We start from the raw sequence: 23,882 nt of genomic DNA, 5'->3' as shown, positions 1-23,882 counted from the left end.
CGTGTTAGATGCTGTTAAATTATTTGGGTCTTATAAGGTTGTGTAAAACATGGTTCTTTTCTCAAAATGCTTCCAGATTGGTAGGGGTGTCAAACATGTTCATTCCTATCATGGGATAGAAACCAGTAAGTGAATCAAGGGTTACGGAAATTCAGAGAAGAAAGAAACCTTTTCCAGCAGAGGAAATGAGAGAAGGCTGTCCTAGAAGGGGTGGAATTTGACCTGTCTCTTAATGAGTAGATAGAATATACAAGTCTTGTGTTTACGAGAATTAGCATTCCAGGTGGATGGGGTATTATAAGTAAATGTATAGAGGAGGGGGAAAAACAGGTTAAGAGAAAATGACCATAGCTCAGTTTAATGGGTGCATAAGGCAACCAAAGAAGTTAGTAGAACATGTAGCTGAATACATAGGCTGTGGCAATATGACGGGTTGTGTCTGTGATGGGTGGGAAACCTTGAATTCCAGGCTGAGGAGTTTAGATTTTGTGATAGACCAGGTAAAGGAAGAGTGAAAGGGTTTTAGCCAGGGGAAGGAAGAAGGGAGTTGACATGGTTCGAGAGAAATGGGGCAAATTAATGCACGGGGTGGGGGGAAGAAGAGATTAGAGGGAAAAGGAGCCTTTGGAACTGGAGAGATTGATGTTGTGAGAGGGTACTTGAGGGTAGAAGTTCCCAGGAGACAAAAGTTGAGATAGTAGTGAAAGCCTGAGATAAAAGGGTGAAAGACTGAAGAATCGAATAAGACAATGAATGATGTAGTCAATGTAAATGGGAGGCCAAAGATGGAGAGATTTAGAGATAGGAGGGGGCAGTAGTGGTGATAGGATTTAAATGCATTCATCCTGGTTAGCCTCAATATTTTTCAAAATAATATTAGAGATTTGGGCATCTTCGGAGAATGACAGGAGAGTGGAAGAGAATGAAATGGTCCACTGTGGTATTTAGACTGGTTTGGGGGGAAGGCACGACAAAAAGGCATTTTGTCTGACAGTGAGACTGGAAGGCCGTGGAGGGGCCAGAGATAACTGAGGATGAAGGGAAAGTGACAGAGAATAACACAAGAATTTAAAAGGACTGGGCTTGGCTGGGCATGGTGGCTTATGCCTGTAATCCCAGCACTTTGGGAGGCCGAGGTGGGCAGATCACGAGGTCAAGAGATCAAAACCATCCTGGCCAACATGGTGAAACCCCGTCTCTACTAAAACCACAAAAATTAGCTAAGTGTGGTGGTGCACACCTGTAGTCCCAGCTGCTCGGGAGACTGAGGCAGGAGAATTGCTTGAACCCTGGAGGTTGCAATGAGCCGAGATCATGCCACTGCACTCCAGCCTGGTGACAGAGCGAGACTCCATCTCAATCAATAAATCAATCAATCAATCAGTAAAAGGACCGGGCTCAGGCCTATAATGCTGGCAGTTTTGGAGGCCGAAGAGGGAGGAGCGCTTGAGTCCAGGAGTTTGAGACCAGCCTGGCAACATGGCAAGACCTCGCTTCTACAAAAATAAAATATAATAAATAAACAATTACCTGGGCATGACGCACCTGTGGTTTCACCTATTTGGGAGGCTGAGCTGGGGGAATCACTTGAGCCTGGGAAGTCGAAGCTGTAGGAAGCCATGATTGCGGCACTGCACTCCAGTGACAGAGCAAAACCCCATCTCAACAATAACAACAAGGAATTTAAAAGGAAATCATGGGGTAGAGAAAAACATGGTGTGTGAAACATCCTGGATCAGACTGATCTGGGTCCCCACAGACCCTGATTCCTCACTCCTCAGCTCCGTGAACTTGGCAAGTCAGTAACCGTTTCTTCATCTGCAAAATGATGGCATTACCCACTTTATAGTATCGTTGAGATGAATGAGGTTTTATGCATCCTCACCCCCATCCATCTCCACCTCTGACATATATGAAGTGTTCAATAAATAGTTTTTGCTTTTTATTTTCAGAGCATTTTTCTTAGCATTTGAGAAGTTGGCAGCCATCCAAACAGAGATGATGAGATTCTAATCTTAAACAGCTAACCAGCAGCTAGCCTTGTAGCTACAGAAGGTAAAAGGGTGTAGTTTCCTGGGTTTGATGAATAACAATAGGTGGATGACTCTTTCCCTGCACTGTTATATGGGGCTAAAAGGTTTAACAAGTTCAGCTATTTTTATTAGTGTAGACTTTAATCAAACAAAGCCACCTGTGGACGAAGGACGTTCTTTGCAAAGTTGTATTGAAAAACAATTGGTCCAGATTTAGCTAGGTCAAACCTCCAACTAAAAATAAATTAAATCTGGTTACAACAGCAACAATAATGAAAACAAAACAAAGCTTGCTAATAAAGATTTTAAAGCCCAAATCTTTACACAACACAATTCACTGCAAGAAAGTAAAGTCAAAATGCTGTAAGAATTACAATGGGATTTTACCAATTGTTAGTGTTCAAATTCCTCAAGTAAACACAAATGGAAATACAAGTCTGGACACCAGTGACCCACAGATACATACATGTACTTTTAATAATTAGGAAATTAGTGCTCAATACTGTGCCCTTTGTGTGGGAGAAAACATTCTTTATACAAGGATTGTTACCTAGCTATTACAATAGTTTAAGGTAATGTACAATATATATTTGACACAGAGAGTGTTAGATGTTCACACTGCATAAAATGAATCCTCTAGCCTTTGATGTCTTCAAAAGAAGTTTTACAACTATTAGTGAAGCTAAGGCACTACATATTTTCCCTCCACAATGTGGATTTGTGTCATCTAAACTGAAGAAGTTTATCTCGTGTGATGACAGGTATGTCTGAAGAGGCGTCGTTCAGAGTCATCTATCCTCTTGGCATGCCAAGGCAAGAGGAAAGCATTCCTCAAACCAAAGAAATCTTCCAACCAAAACAGGTAATATTTAGCCTAATTTCTTACAAAAGCTTGTAAACAGGTGTTTTTTTCTGTCCTTCACCACCATGAGTTGGGAATCTATGCCTGTGGGCCAAATCTTGTCTGTGCCTGCTGTTTTTGTAAATAAAGTCTTATTGGAACACAGACATGACTGCTTGCTTATTTTGGCTGTGGCTGCCTTTGTGCTACAATGGCAGAGTCAAGTAGTTGTTAACAAGGACCTTATGACTTAAAATATCTACTTTCTGGCTCTTTACAAAAAATATTTGCTGATCCCTGATCATGTGGTGAAAATTTGATTTTGGAGGCAGAGCCATGTTACAGAAGCCCGACCTCCAGGAAGGGATCTGGTGAGACACATAGAATGTCACAGCTAAGTCAAAGGGGGAGCATCTTCCCAGTGGCCTGGTGTCCAGGCACATGCTAGGCACTCAGTGGGTGCTTAATCCATTTGTTCAGTGAATCCTGAGGATTTGCTTTGCCAATTGGGTAGAAAGATAAGATTCTTTTGAAAGAAGATTAACCTGCCGAGTGCAGTGGCTCATGGTTGTAATCCCAGCACTTCGGGAGGCTGAGGCAGGTGGATCATTTGAGGTCAGAAGTTCGAGACCAGCCTGGCCAACATGGTGAAACCCGTCTCTACTAAAATTACAAAAATTAGCCAGGTGTGGTGGTACATGCCTGTAATCTCAGCTACTTGGGAGGCTGAGGCAGGAGAATTGCTTGAACCTGGCAGGCGGAGGGGAGGCAGATGTTGCAGTGAGCCAAGATTGTGCCACTGCACTCCTGCCTGGGCAACAGAGTGAGACTGTCTCAAAAAAAAAAAGAAAGAAGATTAACCATGTTCATAGTTGTCAAAGGTAGCAAGTGACCTTTTCATCCCGATTTGCCCAGAACAGGACATGCCTTAGCCATGTTTTGTTTTTAATATCAATTCGGTAATTAAAAGAAGTTACAGATGATATGCATTTTTAACATAGTCTAACTGCTCTGGTAAATGGATCATTGGAATTTTCACATTGTAATAGTAGCTGGAGGCTTTTGTGGTTCATCAGTTGAGAAACCCACATTAGACCCACTTTTCATTTGAGCCATTTCTCCATATGCCCACTATGTATCAAGAGGGGTACCAGATGCAGGGAGTCAGTGAGCTTTCTCATCTCATCTTCCTTGTAGACAATTACTTCTTCCCTCCACATCCCTCCTTTTCCAAAAGCAGAATTGGCAACCCCTGACCAAGGAACTTGACCCGGAATGTCACTGCACAATTTTTAGAGACAGAAGGATGTGAAGTCACCACTCCTGCAGGGAAAGGTATCTGCAAACTTGTGTAGCCTCCAGTGGTGAGTTCTGATGCCAAGGTCACTGATCCTCTTCAAAGAAATCTTACGAGAAGGAAGCAGTGGCAAGCAGCAGTAGGGGTGAAATAAGCCACTTTGGTTTGTGTTTGACCGTCAAAATTACATTTAATGAAGAAATCAGTGACACACACCAGGCGAATCCTGTGGTGCACACCTGTGGGCTCCAGCCATTAGGTATTTCTATTGATGTTGCTTTTAGTTCTCAGGAATGGAAGTAAACACTAAGTGCAAATCCTCAGGCCTAAGACCCATCCCGCTTCCTCCTTTCTGTGGATATGTTAGTGATGAACGAGCATCAGAATAAGATGATATGAGGGGAGAAAAGAGGAGTCTGGCAGAAATGAGACCAGAGGTTCCTTTTGCATCTGTCAGAGTATTTGTCGGACGCCCTAAATCAGACTCTCGCTCAGAGTCTGATTTATATTTTCATGATCTGTGGATTAACTTCACAATCAGTATGTTACATTTTAGTAACGTTCTCTATAAGTTAGGATATGGTTAACAGTTGCCAAAGCCCAGAATATTACAAAGTATTTTGATTCTTTTAACTTAGTCCAGACACAAGAAGCCAGACTGTATTTTAGGTGTGGACAGAACTATTTGTTTAAAATAACAAGTTCAGCTGAGTTAGTAGTCATAAAAATTAAAATGAAATACCACTTTCATTTCCTCATGTACCTCTTTGCAAATGTCAGACAAAGCAGAGTTTTATAATAGTTTAATAATTTGTGTAACAACGGTGGTTTTGGTGTATCTCAAAAGTGGAGTCTTTAAATTATAAAGGATTTTGTGTGCTTGAAATCCTAGGAAAAGAAAGAAAAAACAAGTTTAAATATATTAACTCGTATTTAAAGAAACATAAATCTTATGAATATCAAGCTATATTTATTGTAAGAATTTTACAGGTGGCCGGGCGCGGTGGCTCAAGCCTGTAATCCCAGCACTTTGGGAGGCCGAGATGGGCGGATCACGAGGTCGGGAGATCGAGACCATCCTGGCTAACACGGTGAAACCCCGTCTCTACTAAAAAGTACAAAAAACTAGCCGGGCGAGGTGGCGGGCGCCTGTAGTCCCAGCTACTCGGGAGGCTGAGGCAGGAGAATGGCGTGAACCCGGGAGGCGGAGCTTGCAGTGAGCTGAGATCCGGCCACTGCACTCCAGCCTGGGCGACAGAGTGAGACTCCGTCTCAAAAAAAAAAAAAAAAAAAAAAGAATTTTACAGGTAAAAACCAGTATTTATTTATTTATCTTATTTATTTTTTGAGACAGAGTCTTGCTCTGTTGCTCAGGCTGGAGTGCAGTGGCACGATCTCAGCTCACTGCAACCTCCGCCTCCCGGGTTCAAGTGATTCTCCTGCCTCAGCCTCCCAATCTGCTGGAACTACAGGCACACGCCACCATGCACAGCTAATTTTTGTATTTTAGTAGAGATGGGGTTTCACCATATTGGCCAGACTGGTCTAGAACTCCTAACCTCGTGATGCACCTGCCTCGGCCTTCCAAAGTGCTGGGATTACAGGCGTCAGCCAGTGCACCTAGCCAAACCAGTATATATTTAATTAAACCCGTTTTATGGGGAATTAATTAACTAACTCCTAGCAGACAAGGTACTCTGAAGCTTTGCCCAGAGAGTAAAGAGGTAGGACTGGAAGGCAGAGGCAGATAAATCCTGTTAGGAGGATGCTCCCGGCATCTAGTGTTGGAGGACAGGCCTGTTGCTACGCATCCTGCGATGTACAGGACAGCACCTTACACAAAGAATGATGTGGACCAAAGTATCAGTAGTGTTGAGGTTGAGAAACCCTGCGGTGTAGGGCACAAGAGAACTGAAGGGGACTCTAGCTCTTAGCTGATGAGGGCGACTGAGAGGAAGGCAAAGAAAAAATAAATGGCTTTTGTTCATTCAGTTTAGCCACAGTGTGCTTCATACTGTGTGGAGGGATGGGAGTATTCGATTCTACACTCCGAGAGTACTTTCTGTAAATTGTAGGAACAAAAATGGTAGGAACAAAGTTTCTTGTCCCCTAATTAAACATCAGTATGTTTTCAGTGTAGTAAACCACAAAATACGGTGAATTCTGTAATAGTTTCTGGAACAATTTTTAAAAATCAAATTTGTACAGAAAAGTGGATGAATATTAAACACTACTATCCATTAAAATCACTTATGCATTTAAAATACTGATGTCCAGGCTCCCCCCTCCCCCGACCCCCGCCTGCCCCACCCTCCAGACTCTGCTGAGAGGAAATCTGAAAGAATTCCTGCCATAGATGAGTAAAGTGTTTCTGAGAACCCATGCTTTATTTCTCAAGAAACGACTTAGGCCTCTAAAACCATAGGAACTCCCCTGGCCCCAACCCACTATATTCCTGAGAAAATCATCCAGAAGGCTGAATATCCATCCAAAGAGCTACAAAATCTGAGTAATAATGGTATTTGCTGCAACAATGTAGTGTTTACAAAGGGTCCAAATGTCTATGTTCCTTAAACCCTCTGAGTTAGGTAATTACTGCATCTTTTCAAACATTTCTGAAATGTTCCTTTCAATTATAACAGGATATTCTGTGCTCTGGTCTGAATGTTTGTGTCACCCAAAATTCATATGTTGAAACCTAATCCCTAATGCAATAATATTAAGAGGTGGGGCCTTTAGGAGGTGATCAGGTGATGAGGGCAGGACCTTCATGAATGGAACTGTGCCCTTATCAAAGAGGCCGGAGGGTGCTTGTTTTGCCCCTGCTACTGTGTGAGGACACAGCAGGAAGGCTCCATCTATGAGGAACAGGCTCTCACTAGACATTGAATCTACTGGCGCCTTGACTGTGGACTTCCCAGCCTCCAAAACTGAAAATAAATTTGTTGTTTGTAAATTACCCAGTGTATGGTATTTTTGTTATAGCAGTCCTTAGTCAATGACTAAGACATTGCCTAGCCCTAAAATGTTCCAAGTACTTCACATAACCAAAGGTGAGTCCTAGAACCACAGATCTGCTGGAACCACTCTGCTTGGTCAAGCTACAGGGAAGAAAAGGGCCTGAGTCCCAGCTCCACCACTGTTATCCTGTAAGAACCTGTGTTTTAATTTACTCATCTGTCAAAGAGAGCTGATAATGCCAGACCTAGTGAGACTAAGAAGACAGACTAATTATAGAAAATACCATGAAACAAATCGTGATATGATTAAAGATCACTTCTGCAATTGGAAATGCCAGGTATCTTTATCATGCCATCCTAGACAGGGTACAGAAGCTCACATCTACTTAGCTCCTTTTAAACACTAGTGATAGACACTGGTGCAAAGTGTATTAAAAGTGAAAATTCACAAGGTCCATATAATTCATTTCCCTGCCCTATTCCCTAAACACATTCATTCTATAAATATGCTTTAAAACTACTCACATTTTCACTCATTGTCGTGGCTTTAGATGAAGAATTACTCTTCCTGTTTGTGGAATATAAAAGACAATATTTACTGCATTATCACTTCCAATCTGGAACACATATGCTCTTTTAGTTAATTTTACTTCCATACATTTTCTCAGCAAGAACATGAACATATATCTTAGGTAGAAAACAAGACAAGAATTCTTGCTGAATTCCTTATGTTTACAGACAATATTCACAGAGAAGCTCATGCAACAAAACATCAGTGTGAAGCCTTGTGCACGTAAATGTAGCTTATGGCTGGTATACTAAAGAAAGGTTTTTGTGGAATGCACAAACCAGAGACTGACTTACTTTTAATGTAATATATTAACATTTAACATTTTGAAAGCTTGACTATTATAATCTCAAAATTGATTTTATTTTTCCATGGAAAAAGTTTTACATGGTGACTAGGGTTCCAGTCATCCATTTTGTCATTCATCGTATTTTGAAGGCCACAGATTTAATGAATGTGAGGGCGTATGTCTAGGAATGAAGTTACTCCCCACCAGATGACTACTTGATTTGCTAGAGATACTGATGGAACAATAACCTCCCTCACTGCAGCCATGTCACCCTTCCCACTTCACGTAAGCCGATGTCTCCGCTCTGCTCAAAACCTTCCGATTACTCTCTGTGGCACTCAATAAAAGCGGAAGTCCTCACAATCACCCGGAGGTGAGGGGTGGGAAGTAGCAACACTTTCAGGCTACTGTGCCCTTCTGAACTCACTGGCTTCGTTACTGCTAGTTCTCGATAATTTGAACTTCAACCTAGACTTGTATTAGGATCTTACGAGACTGAGAGACCAGGATTGAGCCAGAAATCTGGGAACAGGAAGTCAACGGCAGCTGATTCTTCAAAGGAATTAGGAGATGACAAACTGAAGCCATGGCTTCAGTATCTCTTCTCCACTCGCAACTGTCATGACCTCAGATAGTTTGTCATCCATCTTCTCTCTACACCTATGGAGCCAAAGTTGGGTCTGCCCCATCCGTACATACAAGAAGGACAGTCATAAAACAAGCACAAACTGCAGGGCTTTGGGGAGCTCATCCATATTTCATGTACCAATGACTCCTACCATTCTATTTCCAGTTATTTCCCCAAACTCTAGATTTTGAATATTCAGTTACTTCCTGATTACCTCCACTTGGAATCAGATAAGCATATCAAATACTAAAATTCCAAACACTCCAACCTCTCCGCTTATCCCCATCACCACTCCCAAACTCTCTCCTCTTAAAATCTTCCACACTTCCGTAAATGGTAATTCCATCCTTCTCATAACCTTGAAGCCATCTTCGATTTCTCTGTTTCTCTCACAGCCCACATCCAACAGATCAGCAAGTTATTAAAACATTATATCCAAAACACTGTCACTTCTCAGCATCTCCAACACTACTGCTTTCACACCAGCCGCCGTTTCCTCTTGCCTCACTTGGTGTGGTAGTTTGCTAACTGATCTCCCTGCTTCCACCTTTGTCATCTCAGTTTATTCTTAACAGAGAAGCCAGTGTGAGTTTTGAAAAATTAAGATGACACCACACCTCTGCTTAATGCCCTCCAGTGACTTTCTATCTTACTCAGACCAAAGCCAGACTCCTCACAACCGCCTAAAAGGGACTCCATACAGTCTGCCCCCACCGCTACTTGTGTACACTCATCTCTGTTTCTCTCACTCTGTTCCAGCCACCCTGCTCCCGCTGACATCCCTCAGATACTCTAGGCTTGCCTGGCCTCAGGATCTTTCAGTTTGCTCTCTCCCCTCTGCCTGAACGCTCTTCTCATTCTTATTTGCACAACTTGCTTCCTCACTGTCTTCTGGCCTTTCTCAAAAATCCCTTATTAGTGAGATCCTTCCCGACCACCCTATTTGAAATTACAATCTCCACTCCTACCCTTTGTATTCTACATTCTCTTATTCGTTTTATTTTTCTCCATGATACCACCATCTGATATACTATATACTATTATCTGTTTATTTTCTGCCTTTCTCTACTAGAATGTAAACTCCATAAGGCAGAGTTTTGTGGGGTTTTTGGCCTGTTTTGTTCACTGCTGTATCCCCAGTCCTTAGAACAGTGTTAGGCGCAAAATTGGTATTCAATTAATGTAAAAAATGACTGTTAACTAAAATTTTATGTGAAAAATTTCAATTTAGCAAAATACAGTGAATATGTTTTTTTAAATTAGTTTATAGATATGCTTATGAAATCAAATTAGTGACCGTTTTTCTTGTCTGGGTAATCATCATTCTCTCTGTACTGTCATTTACAAGTAGGTATGAAGTGTGAAGTGTGATGTTGATAGAGTCTGGATATTTGCCTCGCCCAAATCTTATGTTGAATTGTAATACCCAGTGTTGGAGGTGGGGCTTGTGGGAGCTGATGAGATCATGGGGGGGCGGATTTCTCATGAACGGTTTAGTACCACCCAGTTGATGCTGTCCTCAGAATAGTGACTGAGTTTTCTTGAGATCTGGTTGTTTAAAAGTATATGGCACCTCCCCAACCTTGCTCCTGCTTTTGCCATGTGACATGCCTGCTCCTGCTTCGCCTTCAGCCATGAGTAAAAGCTTCCTGAGGCCTCCCCAAAAGCCAAGCAGTGTTGGTGCCAGGCTTGTACAACTTTCAGAACCATGAGCCAATTGAACCTCTTTTTAAAATAAACTACCCCGTCTCAGGTATTTCTCTGTTTCTCTCACAGCCCACATCCAACAGATCAGCAAGTTATCAAAGCTTGCTGAACAGCCTAATACAGATGTATTTCTTGATAAACTTGTGTAACTTCTTGGGAGAGTAAACCTACACAAATAACCCAACTTCCCTCTTTTGACTTCAAACAGATGATTAATAGAAAAGTAGTTGACATAGAGGAAACGTGCATTGTAGGAAAGTATACTTACTGGAAGGAGGTTTCTTCTATAAAAGAAAAAATATATATCATTAATGCAAGGGTTATAATGGTATGATACAGATTCATATAAAAATGAGTTTGGGTTTAATTTATTTTTATTAATTTTAATCTTGTTGACATTTATACCTTCTAAATTAAGAGTTGGCAACCTTTTTTGATAAAGAGCCATACAGCATCCATTTTAGGCTTTGGGGCCAAGAGGATACTATGTAGGTACTTAAAACAAGAGAGCAAACAAATTTCCAAACATTTTTAAGGGTAAAATAAAAAATATAATACTAATAATAAAAGTCTTGAAAAGCAGGCCTACTAGTTAGAGAAATGGAATTCTTTTGGGGAAGATAACATTTCTCTTTAATTGGGGTTCAAAGTCAGTAGTCCCTATCATCAAATAGATTGTAAATGTTCATCTGTAAAGCCATTTTTGTACACAGGCCATAGAAAAATAGGCGGGGAGGGCAGATTTGGTCCACAGATTTGGTCCACAGGTATTAGTCTGCCAACCTGTGTCCTAAACATAAGTTCAAGAATATGGTTCTCTTGGATAGATTTTTCTGCTAGATGAAAATGAGAGTAACATTCTTAGGTAACGAACCCCTAATATTCAAGTCAACTTTTAATTAATTCAGTACTTTAGGAAAATTTGTTTACTAACTCCTCGTTAAAAAACTCAGACCGGTATTCTTTTAGGGTATAAACATGACAAGAGTTTTGCAAGAGTCATCTTACTTGTCTGTACTTTTGCTGATGACCAGCAGGGGGACACAGCTGGATTCAATTCATAAAGTTACATTGCAGTGGACTGCATTGAAGCACTGAACAAGTATTAATTGACAGAGCAGCTCTTTTTGTTTGTTTGTTTGGTCAGTGTCTTGCTCTGTTATCCAGCTTGGAGTGCAGTGGTGAGATTATAATTCACTGCAGCCTCGACCTCTGGGCTAAGCGATCCTTCTACTTTAGCCTCCTGAGTAGCTGGGACTAAAGGCATGTGCAACTATGCCTGGCTTATTTTTTATTTTTTGTAAAGAAAGGGTCTCCCTATGTTGCCCAGGCTGGTCTTGAAGTCCTGGACTCAAGTGATCCTCCCGCCTCGGCCTCCCGAAGTGTTGGGAATGCAAGTGTGAGCCACTACACCCAGCCCAGTTATTCTTAATTATAGGGCATCTCTTGGAATCCATGTCCACAGAAACATTTTATGAGACATAATACCTAATTGTAGGTATTATTAGGAACACATTTTATATTTAAGTTTTATTTTGGCACAAAATTTTTTTTTTAAGGCCAGGAGTGGTGGCTCACACCTGTAATCCTAGCATTTTGGGAGGCTGGGGTGGGAGGATTGCTTGATCCCAGGAGTTCGATACCAGCCTGAGCAACAGAGCAAGAACCTGTCTCCACAAAAAATAAAAGAAAATTAGCCAGGCGTGGTGGTATGTGCCTGTAGTCCCAGCTACTTCAGAAGGCTGAGGTGGGAGGATCTCTTGAGCCTGAAAAGTCAAGGCTGCAGTGAGCCATGATCACACCACTGCACTCAGCATGGGTGACAGAGTGAGACCCTGTCTCCAAAAAAAAAAAAAAAAAATTGTTTTAAAAATCGAAATTCCAAAATTAATGTTTGCTGTAAAACCATGGGTCTATAACTTGTATATGCTATAAATTTATAATTCAATTAAAAATTTTATTTTATACACTATTACCAGTGGACCTGATAGAGTGCTGCAGCTTCTGAGCTCTCCAGTAATATTAGAGAGTGAAGAAATGCATTAAGAGAATAAAACATTTTTAAATCTCACCCATTTACATCAAACCTATTGCATCATCAAATGGAGGTGTGAAGTTACAAAAGGTCTAAATTTGAAGAATTCAACACTGTGTACAGAAGTAGTTCTCATAAATACAATAGGTTTCTAGTTTTCACTGAACAATTCTCTTTTTTTTTTCTTTTGCAGCAGAGTCTTGCTTTTTCACCCAGGCTGGAGTGGAGTGGCACAATTTGGCTCACTACAACCTCCACCTCCCAGGTTCAAGTGATTCCTCTGCTTCAGCCTCCCGAGTAGCTGGGACTACAGGTGCATGCCACCATTCCTGGCTAATTTTTGTATTTTTAGTAGAGACAGGGTTTCACCATGTTGGCCAGGCTGGTCTCGAACTCCTGACCTCAAGTGATCCACCCGCCTCAGCCTCCTAAAGTGGTAGGATTACAGGCGTGAGCCACCACACCCAGCTGAACAATTCTCTTCTAAATACAGTTGTCCTAAATTTAACATTCAACACTTCACTGTTCTACACTGATGAAATATTTCACTTATTTATTTCAATGAAATTTCTTTATAAATTTGAAATCAACTTATATCTTGAGATATACAATTCCTAACTTAAAATAAAAAGATATTGGCCGGGCATGGTGGCTCACACCTGTACTCCCAGCACTTTGGGAGGCCGAGGCGGGTGGATCACAAGGTCAGGAGATCAACACCATCCTGGCTAACACGGTGAAACCCCGTCTCTACTAAAAATACAAAAATTAGCCAGGCATGGTGGCAGGTGCCTGTAGTCCCGGCTACTCGGGAGGCTGAGGCAGGAGAATGGCGTGAACCCGGGAGATGGAACTTGCAGTGAGCCGAGATTGCGCCACCGCACTCCAGCCTGGGCGACAGAGCGAGACTCTTTCAAAAAAAAAAAAAAAAAAATCTTAAAAACATGCAAAGATACTATAAATATCTGTTCACATTGAATATCTCTGTCTCGCTGCACTGCACCACTCCAAGGATGCCCCTTGCATATTCTGTGGTACTCCCTGGAATTTGCAACTAGGCAATTTTGCCTTTTCTCCCTAGGTTTGCCAAGGTGTTTCATAAGCCACCTGCATGTCATCCTGAACATTTTCTATAGCAGAAAATAAATGAACAATATTCTCCAGAGTTTGTTAGAACTTCCTAGGAGAGGGCCAGGCGCGACCGCTCACGCCTGTAATCCCAGCACTTTGGAAGGCCAAGGTGGGCAGATCACTTGAGGCCAGGAGTTCGAGACCAGCCTGACCAACATAGCGAAACTCCATCTCTACTAAAAATACAAAAATGAGCTGGGTGTGTTGGTGCACGCTTGTAATCCCAACTATTTGGGAGGTTGAGACGTGAGAATCACCTGAACCTGGGAGGTGGAGGTTGCATTGAGTGGAGATTTTGCCACCACTGCACTCCAGCCTAGGCGACAGAGCAAGACTCTGTCTGGAAAAAAAAAAACAAAAAAACCCCAAAAAAAACAAAAAAACAACTTCCAAGGAGAAACAGTATCTCATAAATAAACTCCATAGCCATAGAAAGTTATCTGCCAAAGAAGGGTGAGGTTCACTTACTTGAAAAGTAGCCTTTCCTCTGAGCATAGCACACACCAAGGCCACAAACGGAGATCACTAAGGCCACAACTACTACGGCTGCTATGATGCCACTTATGTTGAGATCATCTGGAATGCAAAATAAACTATGCATAAATTTATGTGGATTACACGGACTGATGCAGTCATTAAATTGAAAAGGTTCAAAAAAAAGGTCCCCTTTGCAGCTATATCATAAAGCATACTTTAACGATTTTGAAGCCTATTCAACTAACTCACTTCTAAGACATGGTTCAAAATTGATTAAACATATTAACAGAACTGAAGCTTTGGGAAAATACTAAATTTTAAAAACTTCTCAGATTAAAAAATAAAATGTGTGGTTTTCTTTTGCATTCATTTGGAGATGTGTAATAATTCACAGGATTAAAAGACCGGAAGCGATCTTTGAAGTTCAATGAGTTCAAGTATTCTACTGCCACCCCCTACCCCACATCTTAAAATTCTTCTACATCATCATCTGTGTGAATTTCACAAATAATGAAAAACTCGGCATCAAAGACAGCATGTGGTGCCGGGCGTGTTGGCTTACGCCTGTAATCCCAGCTACTCAGGAGGCTGAGGTGGGAGGACTGCTTGAGGCTAGGAATTTGAGACCAGCCTAGGCAACAGAGCAAGAATCCATCTCTAAAAAATAAAAAATAAAAAAAATTAGCCGGATATGGTGGTGCATTCCTGGAGCCCCAGATACTCAGAAGACTGAGGCTGGAGGTTCACTTGAGCCCAGGAGTTTGAGATTATAGTGAACTATGACTGCACTACTTCCCTCCAGTCTAGGTGACAGAGCGAGACTGTCTCAAAAAAAAGCACATGTCATTGTTATTCTGTAAAACTAAGTAAGAAATACCTTCCTTTTTGAATTATATGGGTGTGTGTATATATGTGTGTATACAGCCATATACATATATGCAACTAAATTGTCATCCATTTATGAAAAATGAATTAAATTCTCTGAGGCTTTTCCTATGGCTGTTAAGGCATCCATCCTCTAATGTAATGCAACTGGATGTTTTGAACCCAAGTTTGGAAATAACTACTGTGATTCTTCCCAGATTGATTCTGTTGCCCAATAATACATTAATTATAATGTATTAATAATAATATAATTAATAAAAAATTATTAATAATAACATTAACCTTCCAAGCTTAACATTTCTGCAAACTGAGAATTTTATTACAAATACTCTCATTCAAGTCATTAATAACATGATGAACATGCATTTGTTTAGGAAAGAACTATGTAACAGTCTAGTAGACACCTCCCGTCATACAACACAATTTATTAACATTCTTTGAGCATGGGATTCAACTGCGTGTGGATCCACCAAAACATTGTTTGGACCATATTTCTCCATCTTGTCCATGAGGATTTTATGAGCCACACTCTTCTGCCATTTAGATACTTGCCATGTATTTATTAAAGGAGCAATTCTTCAAAGAGTTCCCATTTTAAAAAACAAGTTTTAATTAGCATATGATTAAATAACCTAGAGAAAATATTAGGTAGCATTTTCTCAAAAATAATTTAAATATTTTAAAGCAATGTACATTTTGGAAATGATCTTTTTAGAGATACTGTTTAAGTGAATCTGCTTATAAAAACTTCAGGTCTTGAAATTCTTTCCTAATGCCAATTGTGTTACTAATTTTCTTAAATACCTCCAAAATATTAATTGATTTTTTTTTTTAAAAAGAAAACTTGATAAATCTTTTGAAAGGTTAAGTAATTTGACCAGAGTAGAAAACATTAATTATTGCTTGGTATAAACTCAGTTTGCTTGGGTATTGAGAGGTCAGTAAGATTCGGCTTTTTATTTACTTGGATTAAAAAGAGCAGATAGAGAAAAAATCTACAGTAATCATAATCTTAGGCAAAGTCAAATCAACAAGTGAAATTCCTGAGAACCAAAGTGTGCCTTCTATTTACTTTGTAGTAGTCAATAAATTTGACATCTATGAAGCGTTCAAAGTAAGGGCTATTATCTGACCAAAAAAAACTGTCTTGTAGTTTATCAATGAATTTAACATCTATGAAGGAAGGATTAACACAAAAAAATTGTCCTGTAAGTGCTAAGTCGTGGTATGAATTTTATGTTATTTTTCTTCAATGAAATGGGAGATAGAGGAGTAACAGATTAGGAGTAAGTTAACTTCTTACATCCTGTTCACCATTTTCTGTGATGTTGAGCAAGTCATACAGCCATATTATGCCTCAGTGTAGAGAAAATGTAACATTAAATATGAAAATATTTTGTGATTTTTTTTTTTTGGAAAAGTCTCTATAAAAGGAAAGTACCATTTTTCTGACTGAAAGAAAAGGAACTAAACTGCTGAAAGGCTCAGTGTGAGTAGAGTCTGCTGGAGTTTTACAGTGAGTCAGTACAAAAAACAACCAACAAATCCTGCACTTTGAAAAAATTTCTTAGGAGAGTTAACATGTTCTAATTTTGGTTACATGTGAAAATAGTTATAATTCACAAAGAAAACCAAAAAAATGAATTTATGAATTTGTATGTATTTCAAAAGATGTAAGTCCCAACCAAGGACGCAAAACACCTCGGATCAATGGATGAGCATTAAACAAACTAATTTTAACTTCTAAGCTAACTTGTATTTAGAAAGAGTAGATATGTGAGAATCATGTCCAAATTAAAGTGGTCCTCATGGAGAAACAAACATTTAAATTTTATTCATTACGTATTTATTGTGTGCTAAGAAAAAGTAACTAATACATCAAAACCATGACTTCCCGGATATGATTCCTTAAGAGAAGGCAAAGGTAGACGTTTAAAGTAAACAGGACCATTTAAATGGAAGGAAAAATAAACAGAAATTGTGCTGGTAGTACAAGGTAATGGCAAAAACCATGAGGACAGGCCGGGCGCGGTGGCTCACACTTGTAATCCCAGCACTTTGGGAGACTGAGGTGGGTGGATCACCTGTGGTCAGGAGTTTGAGACCAGCCTGACCAACATGGTGAAACCCTGTCTCTACTAAAGATACCAAAATTAGCTGGGTGCAGTGGGTGCGCCTGTAATCCCAGCTATTTGGGAGGCTGAGGCAGGAGAATTGCTTGAACCTGGGAGGCAGAGGTTGCAGTGAGCTGAGATCACGACCCTGCACTCCAGCCTGGGCAAGGAGGACTCTGTCTCAAAAAAACAAAAACCAAAAACAACAACAACAAAAGAAAAACCCATGAGGACATATGTGAATAAATGAAACTAAGAAAACAATGCCTTAATTTTTAAACATGTTGTGATGAATTTTGTAAATGATTATTTCAAAGCAGCATTGAAAGGGATACTTTCTGATTACTTAAATAACTGCTATGTTGACTGTAAATGTCAACACCTGAATTAATTTGGTGGCTAATATCAATGATATGCATTCCTGAATTTTAAAAATATCAGAAATTCAAACTTCTAGACCTTCAACAATTTAGACTACAAGATATTTAGCTTTTAATCGAGAGAAAGATTACCCAGAAGAATGTATTTTAAAAACAATTATTTAAAAAACTAAAAACAGTGGTTAACTACAATACTAAGTATTTTTGGCTTATTTGGGAGATGGCTTAAAAACAGCATCCTTGCTTCTTTGCAACACATCATATCAAGTTAATTTTAATCATTCTCTCCTGTTTATCCTTCAAGTCACTCAGACATGTCCTGCTCCTTGCTCCTTCTACCCCCAAATGCTGGAATTCACAGTCTAATTGAAAACCATTTGTTCCTCCCAATATTTCATGCTTACCTACTTGCATTCGTTTCCCAGGACACCTGCGATATCCAACAGAATTGCGGGCTTCACAGGAATATTCTCCAGTATCCAGTTTGGAAACAGTATTAAATTGCTATTTGTGGATGCAAAAATATGTATTTTTAAGCCATAGATGTATAAGTAGACTTTTTAAATAACCCTGTTCCTCAAGTTTTAGCTTCAAGTTTGTCTTTCCTTTTTAAAAATTTGAGACTTTCTATCTTTACTATGAACTTAAAAATCTCCATGACTTCAAGGAGTTTAAGCTAGACTTTTGCTTAATTTGACAGAGAAGAACAAAGATAAAACACACACAGGGAAGTTCCTTTTTTTTTTTTTTTAACCATGAAAGTAGTACAGTTAGGAAGGCAGTGAGCATTTTTTAAAGTTCATAACACATGGTAGTATTAAGTAGTCTAGGTATTTCTAATTCCTAGGAAACATCATTTATAAATGAAGGGCAGGCCTCCCTGGTAAAAGGGTTAATGCACTTTCCTAAGTCACAAGCGAGTTCACTGCAGCAGCCAACAATAAATACTCCCTTTAAAGAGTCAGTTACTACCAGGAAGTAGCTTAGGGCCTAGGAAAATCTTAATTGGTATCGGTTTATAGGATTGTTGATTCTATCAATTCTAGAATTTTTTTAAATTTGAAAAGAAAAGCCAGCCCTTGCTCCTTCCCATCCCTGTCAAAGCAACCAAAAGCTAAGACTGATATAATATACTTCATTATTTTTATCAGTAGTTTTATCCCCTTGGAGAATATTTGGAAGGAATGAAGGCAGACAAAAAGGAAGAAGAGGAGAAAAGAGAGAAGAGAGGGAGGGAGGGAGGGAGAAAAGAAAGAAGAGAGGGAGGGAGGGATAAAAGAAAGAAGAGAGGGAGGGAGGGAGGGAGGCAGAAAAGAAAGAAGAGAGGGAGGGAGGGAGGGAGAAAAGAAAGAAGAGAGGGAGGGAGGGAGGGAGAAAAGAAAGAAGAGAGGGAGGGAGGGAGGGAGAAAAGAAAGAAGAGAGGGAGGGAGGGAGGGAGAAAAGAAAGAAGAGAGGGAGGGAGGGAGGGAGAAAAGAAAGAAGAGAGGGAGGGAGGGAGAGAGAAAGGAAGGAAGAGAGGGAGGGAGAGAGAGAGGGAGAAAGGAAAGAAGAGAGGGAGGGAGAGACAGAAAGGAAGGAAGAGAGGGAGGGAGGGAGGGAGAAAGGAAGGAAGAGAGGGAGGGAGAGAGAGAGAAAGGAAGGAAGAGAGGGAGGGAGGGAGGGAGAAAAGAAAGAAGAGAGGGAGGGAGGGAAGGAGAAAAGAAAGAAGAGAGGGAGGGAGGGAGGGAGAAAGGAAGGAAGAGAGGGAGGGAGGGAGAGAGAAAGGAAGGAAGAGAGGGAGGGAGAGAGAGAGGGAGAAAGGAAAGAAGAGAGGGAGGGAGAGACAGAAAGGAAGGAAGAGAGGGAGGGAGGGAGGGAGAAAGGAAGGAAGAGAGGGAGGGAGAGAGAGAGAAAGGAAGGAAGAGAGGGAGGGAGGGAGAAAGGAAGGAAGAGAGTGAGGGAGAGAGAGAGAAAGGAAGGAAGAGAGGGAGGGAGAGAGGGAGAAAGGGAGGAAGAGAGGGCGGGAGAGAGGGAGAAAGGAAGGAAGGAAAGAAGAAAGGGCTGGAGGGAGGGAAGAAAGGGAGTGTAATCCTGGTCACCTTGAAGGGTCATTGTCTTAGATCCTCCTAAATGGAGGGAGAGGAAGTTTTCCTGTTCTTTTTTTTTTCTTTTTTTTCACTCTATGGAATCATCTCTCACTCTCCTCAAAGCCAGAATGCTTTTAGAATATTCACCATGAACTCGGGGCCAAGGTTACATATAAATAATATGTTAGACTAAAACCCAAAATGATCTTCCAGCATATGATAGCTGGTAATTAAAAGGAAGTCATTGGCTTCCATACACCAGAGCCTTTGTTGTTCATTTCTCACATAAGAACCCATCCTAGTTCAACCCAGGTGCATTCCTTTGACATCACAAGCTATTTCAAGGGTTGAGGTTAGCTGAGGAAAGTGAATCTATCCTTTCAGACCTGCCTTGGGGCTTTTACCGACTACCCTGAGAAAAAATACATTTGAAAAGTAAATATAGCAAAGTGTGACAGCAGGTTTTTCTGCCCAGTTGCTCAGTGTAAAATCACTCAGACCTGCTGATTGTACCTGCTGACTGCTGAGAGGCCAGAGCGTGGCCGGGCTTAAGAAGGAGCTGCATCCAATAGGCTTCATTATTCAGCCACTTTAGCAATTTGCTTTATTGTTTATCAGAAGATGTAGTTTGTAAATGTCATTGTGCACTTGTAGATGAAAGGAATGAAGCATTATATCCTCCTTCCAAAATTCATTAAAATTGACTGGGCATGGTGCCTCCCAATGTGCTGGGATTACAGGCGTGAGCCACCGCGCCCGGCCACGCATTTTTTAAAGTTTATAGCACATGGTAGTACTCAGTAGTCTAGGTATTTCTAATTCCTAGGAAACATCGTCTATATAAATGAAGGCCTCCACGGTAAAAGGGTTCATGCACTTTCCTAAGTCACAAGTGAGTTCATTGCAGCAGCAAACAATAAACATTTCCTTTAAAGAGCCAGAGTTACTACCAGGAAGTAGCTTAGGGTGTAGGAAAATCTTAATTGGTATCATTTATAGGATTATCAATTCTAGAATCTTTTTAAATTCTGAAAAGATAAACACACAGCCTTTGCTCCTTTGCTTCAGGAACCTTGCCCCTTTGCTCTTTTACTGGTCCTTGGACACTCAGCTCCCTCAGTCTCTGTTTTCTCTTCCCATCTCCTGTAGTAGCTCTTTCCATCACTTCTTGGTACAAGTGCTGCCATCTTTCCTGCTGCCCCTGCTTCTCTCCACTTAGCAAGCAATGGTATCACTTCTCTATTCAACATCATCTTAAGTTCTAATAATTTTTTTGATCCAAATGCAAGACAGTTATAAAGTCAATCTTGAAATGACCTTACCAGAGTTCCAGTTTTTGTGTTCATTGTGTATGAGCTGTTGGTGCTTTGGGAGCCAAGTCTGGGATTTTCTAGCAAACGGATGCCATCCTTAAACCATGTGTATTCAGGAGCTGGATTCCCTTCTTTGTCTTGACATCGTAGCTCTACCACAGTTCCACTCAGAGCAGAAGAGGGTACTTCACATGATGGAACTGCTGGAGCCACTGAACAATGGAAGTCAGATGATATTGGTTATTTATAGGCTAATCAAGGTTGTTTGTTTTCTTTAAAGCTGTTGACTTTGTCTCTATAATCAAGGGTTTTAATAGCCAGGTAAAGATGTGTGCTTACTGGACCCTATGATAGAGACTGGTTACTTGTCCAACAAACCCATCTTCTTTCTTCATGGACACACAGTGGACCACGTTTCCCAGCACTCTTGTTGCCAGATGGGGTCATATACATGAGTTCTGGCTAATGGAATGTGGGAAAAAAGTGATATATCCCAGTTCCAGGTCCGACTAATTAAAAACCTCCACATGTTTGTTCATATCCTCCACCCCCTCCCACTACCAAGTAGGTGTCAACAACAATGGTGACCTTGGAAAGTCATGTATTGAAGATGTCAGACCTATATTAGGTTGAGTCTCTAATGGTTTCATGAAATAAAATAATATAGCTCCTCCACCACTGTCCCAACTATTTAGGCTTTACTTCAGTGAGAAAGAAACATTATGTTAATCAACTCACTGAGAGTTAAAGGCCTATCTTTTATAATAATAAGCATTACTTTAGCTTGTACAACAGCTATTCTTTATTAGATAAACAATCTCTACTGTTTTCTTCAATTGGTTTATTACCAATTATATTTAAAAGAAGCCTAACAGAGAGAGAGAGTGCGTGTGCATGTGTGTGTGTGTGTGTAGATAGATTTTTTTTTTTTTTTTGAGACAGAATCTCACCCTATAACTCAGCCTAGAGTAAAGTGGCGTGATCACGGTTTACTGTAGCCTCAACCTCCCGAGCTCAAGCAATTGATCCTTCCACCTCAACCTCCCAAGTAGCTGGAATATAGGCTCGAGCCACCATGACCAGCTAATTTAGAAATTTTTTTTTTTTATAGAAAGGGTCTCACTATGTTGCCCAGGCTGGTCTTGAACTCCTAGGCTCAAGCAATCCTCCTGCTTTGGCCTCCCACAGTGCTGGGATTATAGGCATGAGCCACCATGCCCAGCCAAACCTGAGTATTTTTTTCAGGCCCAGTACTCAACTATAAATCTCATTCTGTCTAGAACTGGCCAAGTTAGAAAATACCTGGTCCAGCTATTAGGGTTATTCTGATCTCAGGGATTGAAAAGTAAACCAGACTTCATTAGGTGACCTATTTATTATTCAGGAAAACCCAGAACTGGCTGTATTCTAAGGTGGTCTCCCAAGATTACAGTATTTCTACTCCAAAACTCTAAGGTGGTCTCCCAAGATTGCAGTCCTTGGTAAAAATACACTTTTTTTTTTTTTCCAGTTATTCAATCAAACACTAATCTAGGTACTGTAGTAGAAAGATTTTGGAAATGTAACTGAGGTCCCAAAACCATTGTCCCTAAGATAGGATGATTTCATGAATGGGTTTGACCTAATCACATGAACCTTTAAAAGCAGAGAGTTTTCTCTGGCTGATTACAGAAGGAAAAGTCAGATATGCAAGGCACAAGAAGAAGGCTAGGTGTGGTGGCTCACACCTGTAATCACAGCATTTTGGGAGGCCAAGGCAAGAAGATCACTTGAGGCCTGGAGTTTGAGACCAGCCTGGGCAACATAGCGAGATTGTGTCTCTACAAAACACACACATATACACACACACATACACACACACACACAAGTGGTGTGTGCCTGTGGTCTCAGCTGAGATGGGAGGCTGAGATGGGAGAATCACTTAAGCCAAGGAGGTTGAGGCTGTAGTAAGCCGTGATCTGGAAGACAGAGCAAAATCTTGTCTCAAAGCAACAACAAAAACGAAGTACAAGAATTTGACATGCTTTTCTTTCATTGAAGATGGAAGGGACCATGTAATAAGGAATGTGGTGGCCTCTAGGAGTTGAGCGTGGCCCACCAACTGATAGCCAGCATGGAAGGGACTTTGGTCCTACAACCACAAGGAACAGAAATCTGCCAACACCAAGAATGAGCCTGGAAACGGATTTTTCCTCATAGCTTGTAGATAAGAACTCAGCCTTGTCAATACTTTGATTTCAGCCTTGGGATACTTTGGGCAGATACCCAGTCTTCTTGTTGGACTTTTGCTGTACAGACCTATTTAGTTGTTATACAACACTAGAAAATGAATAAAGTGGCCAGATCTGCTGCAAGGTTTTCTGAATTAAATTTCTCCTGTGCTAGTGCATCACTAGTATTTCAGAAAGAGCATGAACAACATGAAAAAGGAAGGGGAGCTGTTTTAGTGTCTTTGTTGGTAGATTATACACCACCAATGAAAGAGAAGAGATCGTGTTCCTCCACAAACTACCATCATGAACTGTTTTACTATCTATCAGTGATTCTTTTTATTTATTTATTTATTTATTTGAGAAAGTCTTGCTGTCTCCCAGGTTAGAGTGCAGTGGCATGATCATAGCTCATTGCAGCCTTGAACTCCTGGGCTCAAGTAATCCTCTGGCCTCAGCCTCCAAGTAGCTGGGACTACAGGTGTATAACAACACCACAAATGGATTTTTCTTTTGTTTTCTTTCTTTCTTTCTTTCTTTCTTTCTTTTTTTTTAAGAGAGAGAGATATAGGGGACTCACTATGCTGCCCAGGCTGGTCTCAATCTCCTGACCTCAAGGGATCCTCCCACTTCAACCTCACAAAGTGGTGGGATTACAGGCATAAGCCCCTGTGCCTAGTCTATCCATGATTCTTACAGAAACTAAACATACTGGTTTTGGAGTTAACCCCATCTGGATTAAAATCTTAGTCCAGACACTTTCTAGCTGTATGGCCTTCTTAAATCATTTAAATTCCATTTAAAATCATATTAATGTTAATGAAGATGAAGTAAAATTACTTATGTGACAAGGGCTAACACATATCAGGTACATAATCAATGTCAATTTCCTTTATTTACCAAATGACTTCTAATCCTACCTTCGGTCTACTTTTTTTGTGTGTTATT

General features: G+C 40.5%; 1 protein-coding gene across 1 annotated transcript in view; it reads right to left on the bottom strand.

The window, feature by feature from the left end:
- Positions 1–2,397: 2,397 nt before the first annotated feature.
- The window catches only part of LOC105472817 (junctional adhesion molecule 2), a 78,728-nt gene continuing 57,243 nt past the window's right edge, over positions 2,398–23,882 (bottom strand). Inside the window, exons 5-10 of the mRNA XM_011726368.3 lie at positions 20,734–20,936; positions 17,750–17,849; positions 13,958–14,065; positions 10,592–10,607; positions 7,657–7,699; positions 2,398–5,059 (exon numbers count right to left, since the gene is read on the bottom strand). Coding sequence (XP_011724670.1) covers positions 5,027–5,059; positions 7,657–7,699; positions 10,592–10,607; positions 13,958–14,065; positions 17,750–17,849; positions 20,734–20,936 — 503 coding nt within the window. The 3' untranslated portion in view covers positions 2,398–5,026. The remainder of the gene's footprint in view (positions 5,060–7,656; positions 7,700–10,591; positions 10,608–13,957; positions 14,066–17,749; positions 17,850–20,733; positions 20,937–23,882) is intronic.

Source organism: Macaca nemestrina, chromosome 4 (assembly GCF_043159975.1).
Source record: "Macaca nemestrina isolate mMacNem1 chromosome 4, mMacNem.hap1, whole genome shotgun sequence".
In the NCBI taxonomy this organism is placed as follows: domain Eukaryota; kingdom Metazoa; phylum Chordata; class Mammalia; order Primates; family Cercopithecidae; genus Macaca; species Macaca nemestrina.
The sequence above is the reverse complement of the archived record's forward strand: the minus strand, read 5'-3'. Positions and strand labels throughout refer to the sequence as shown.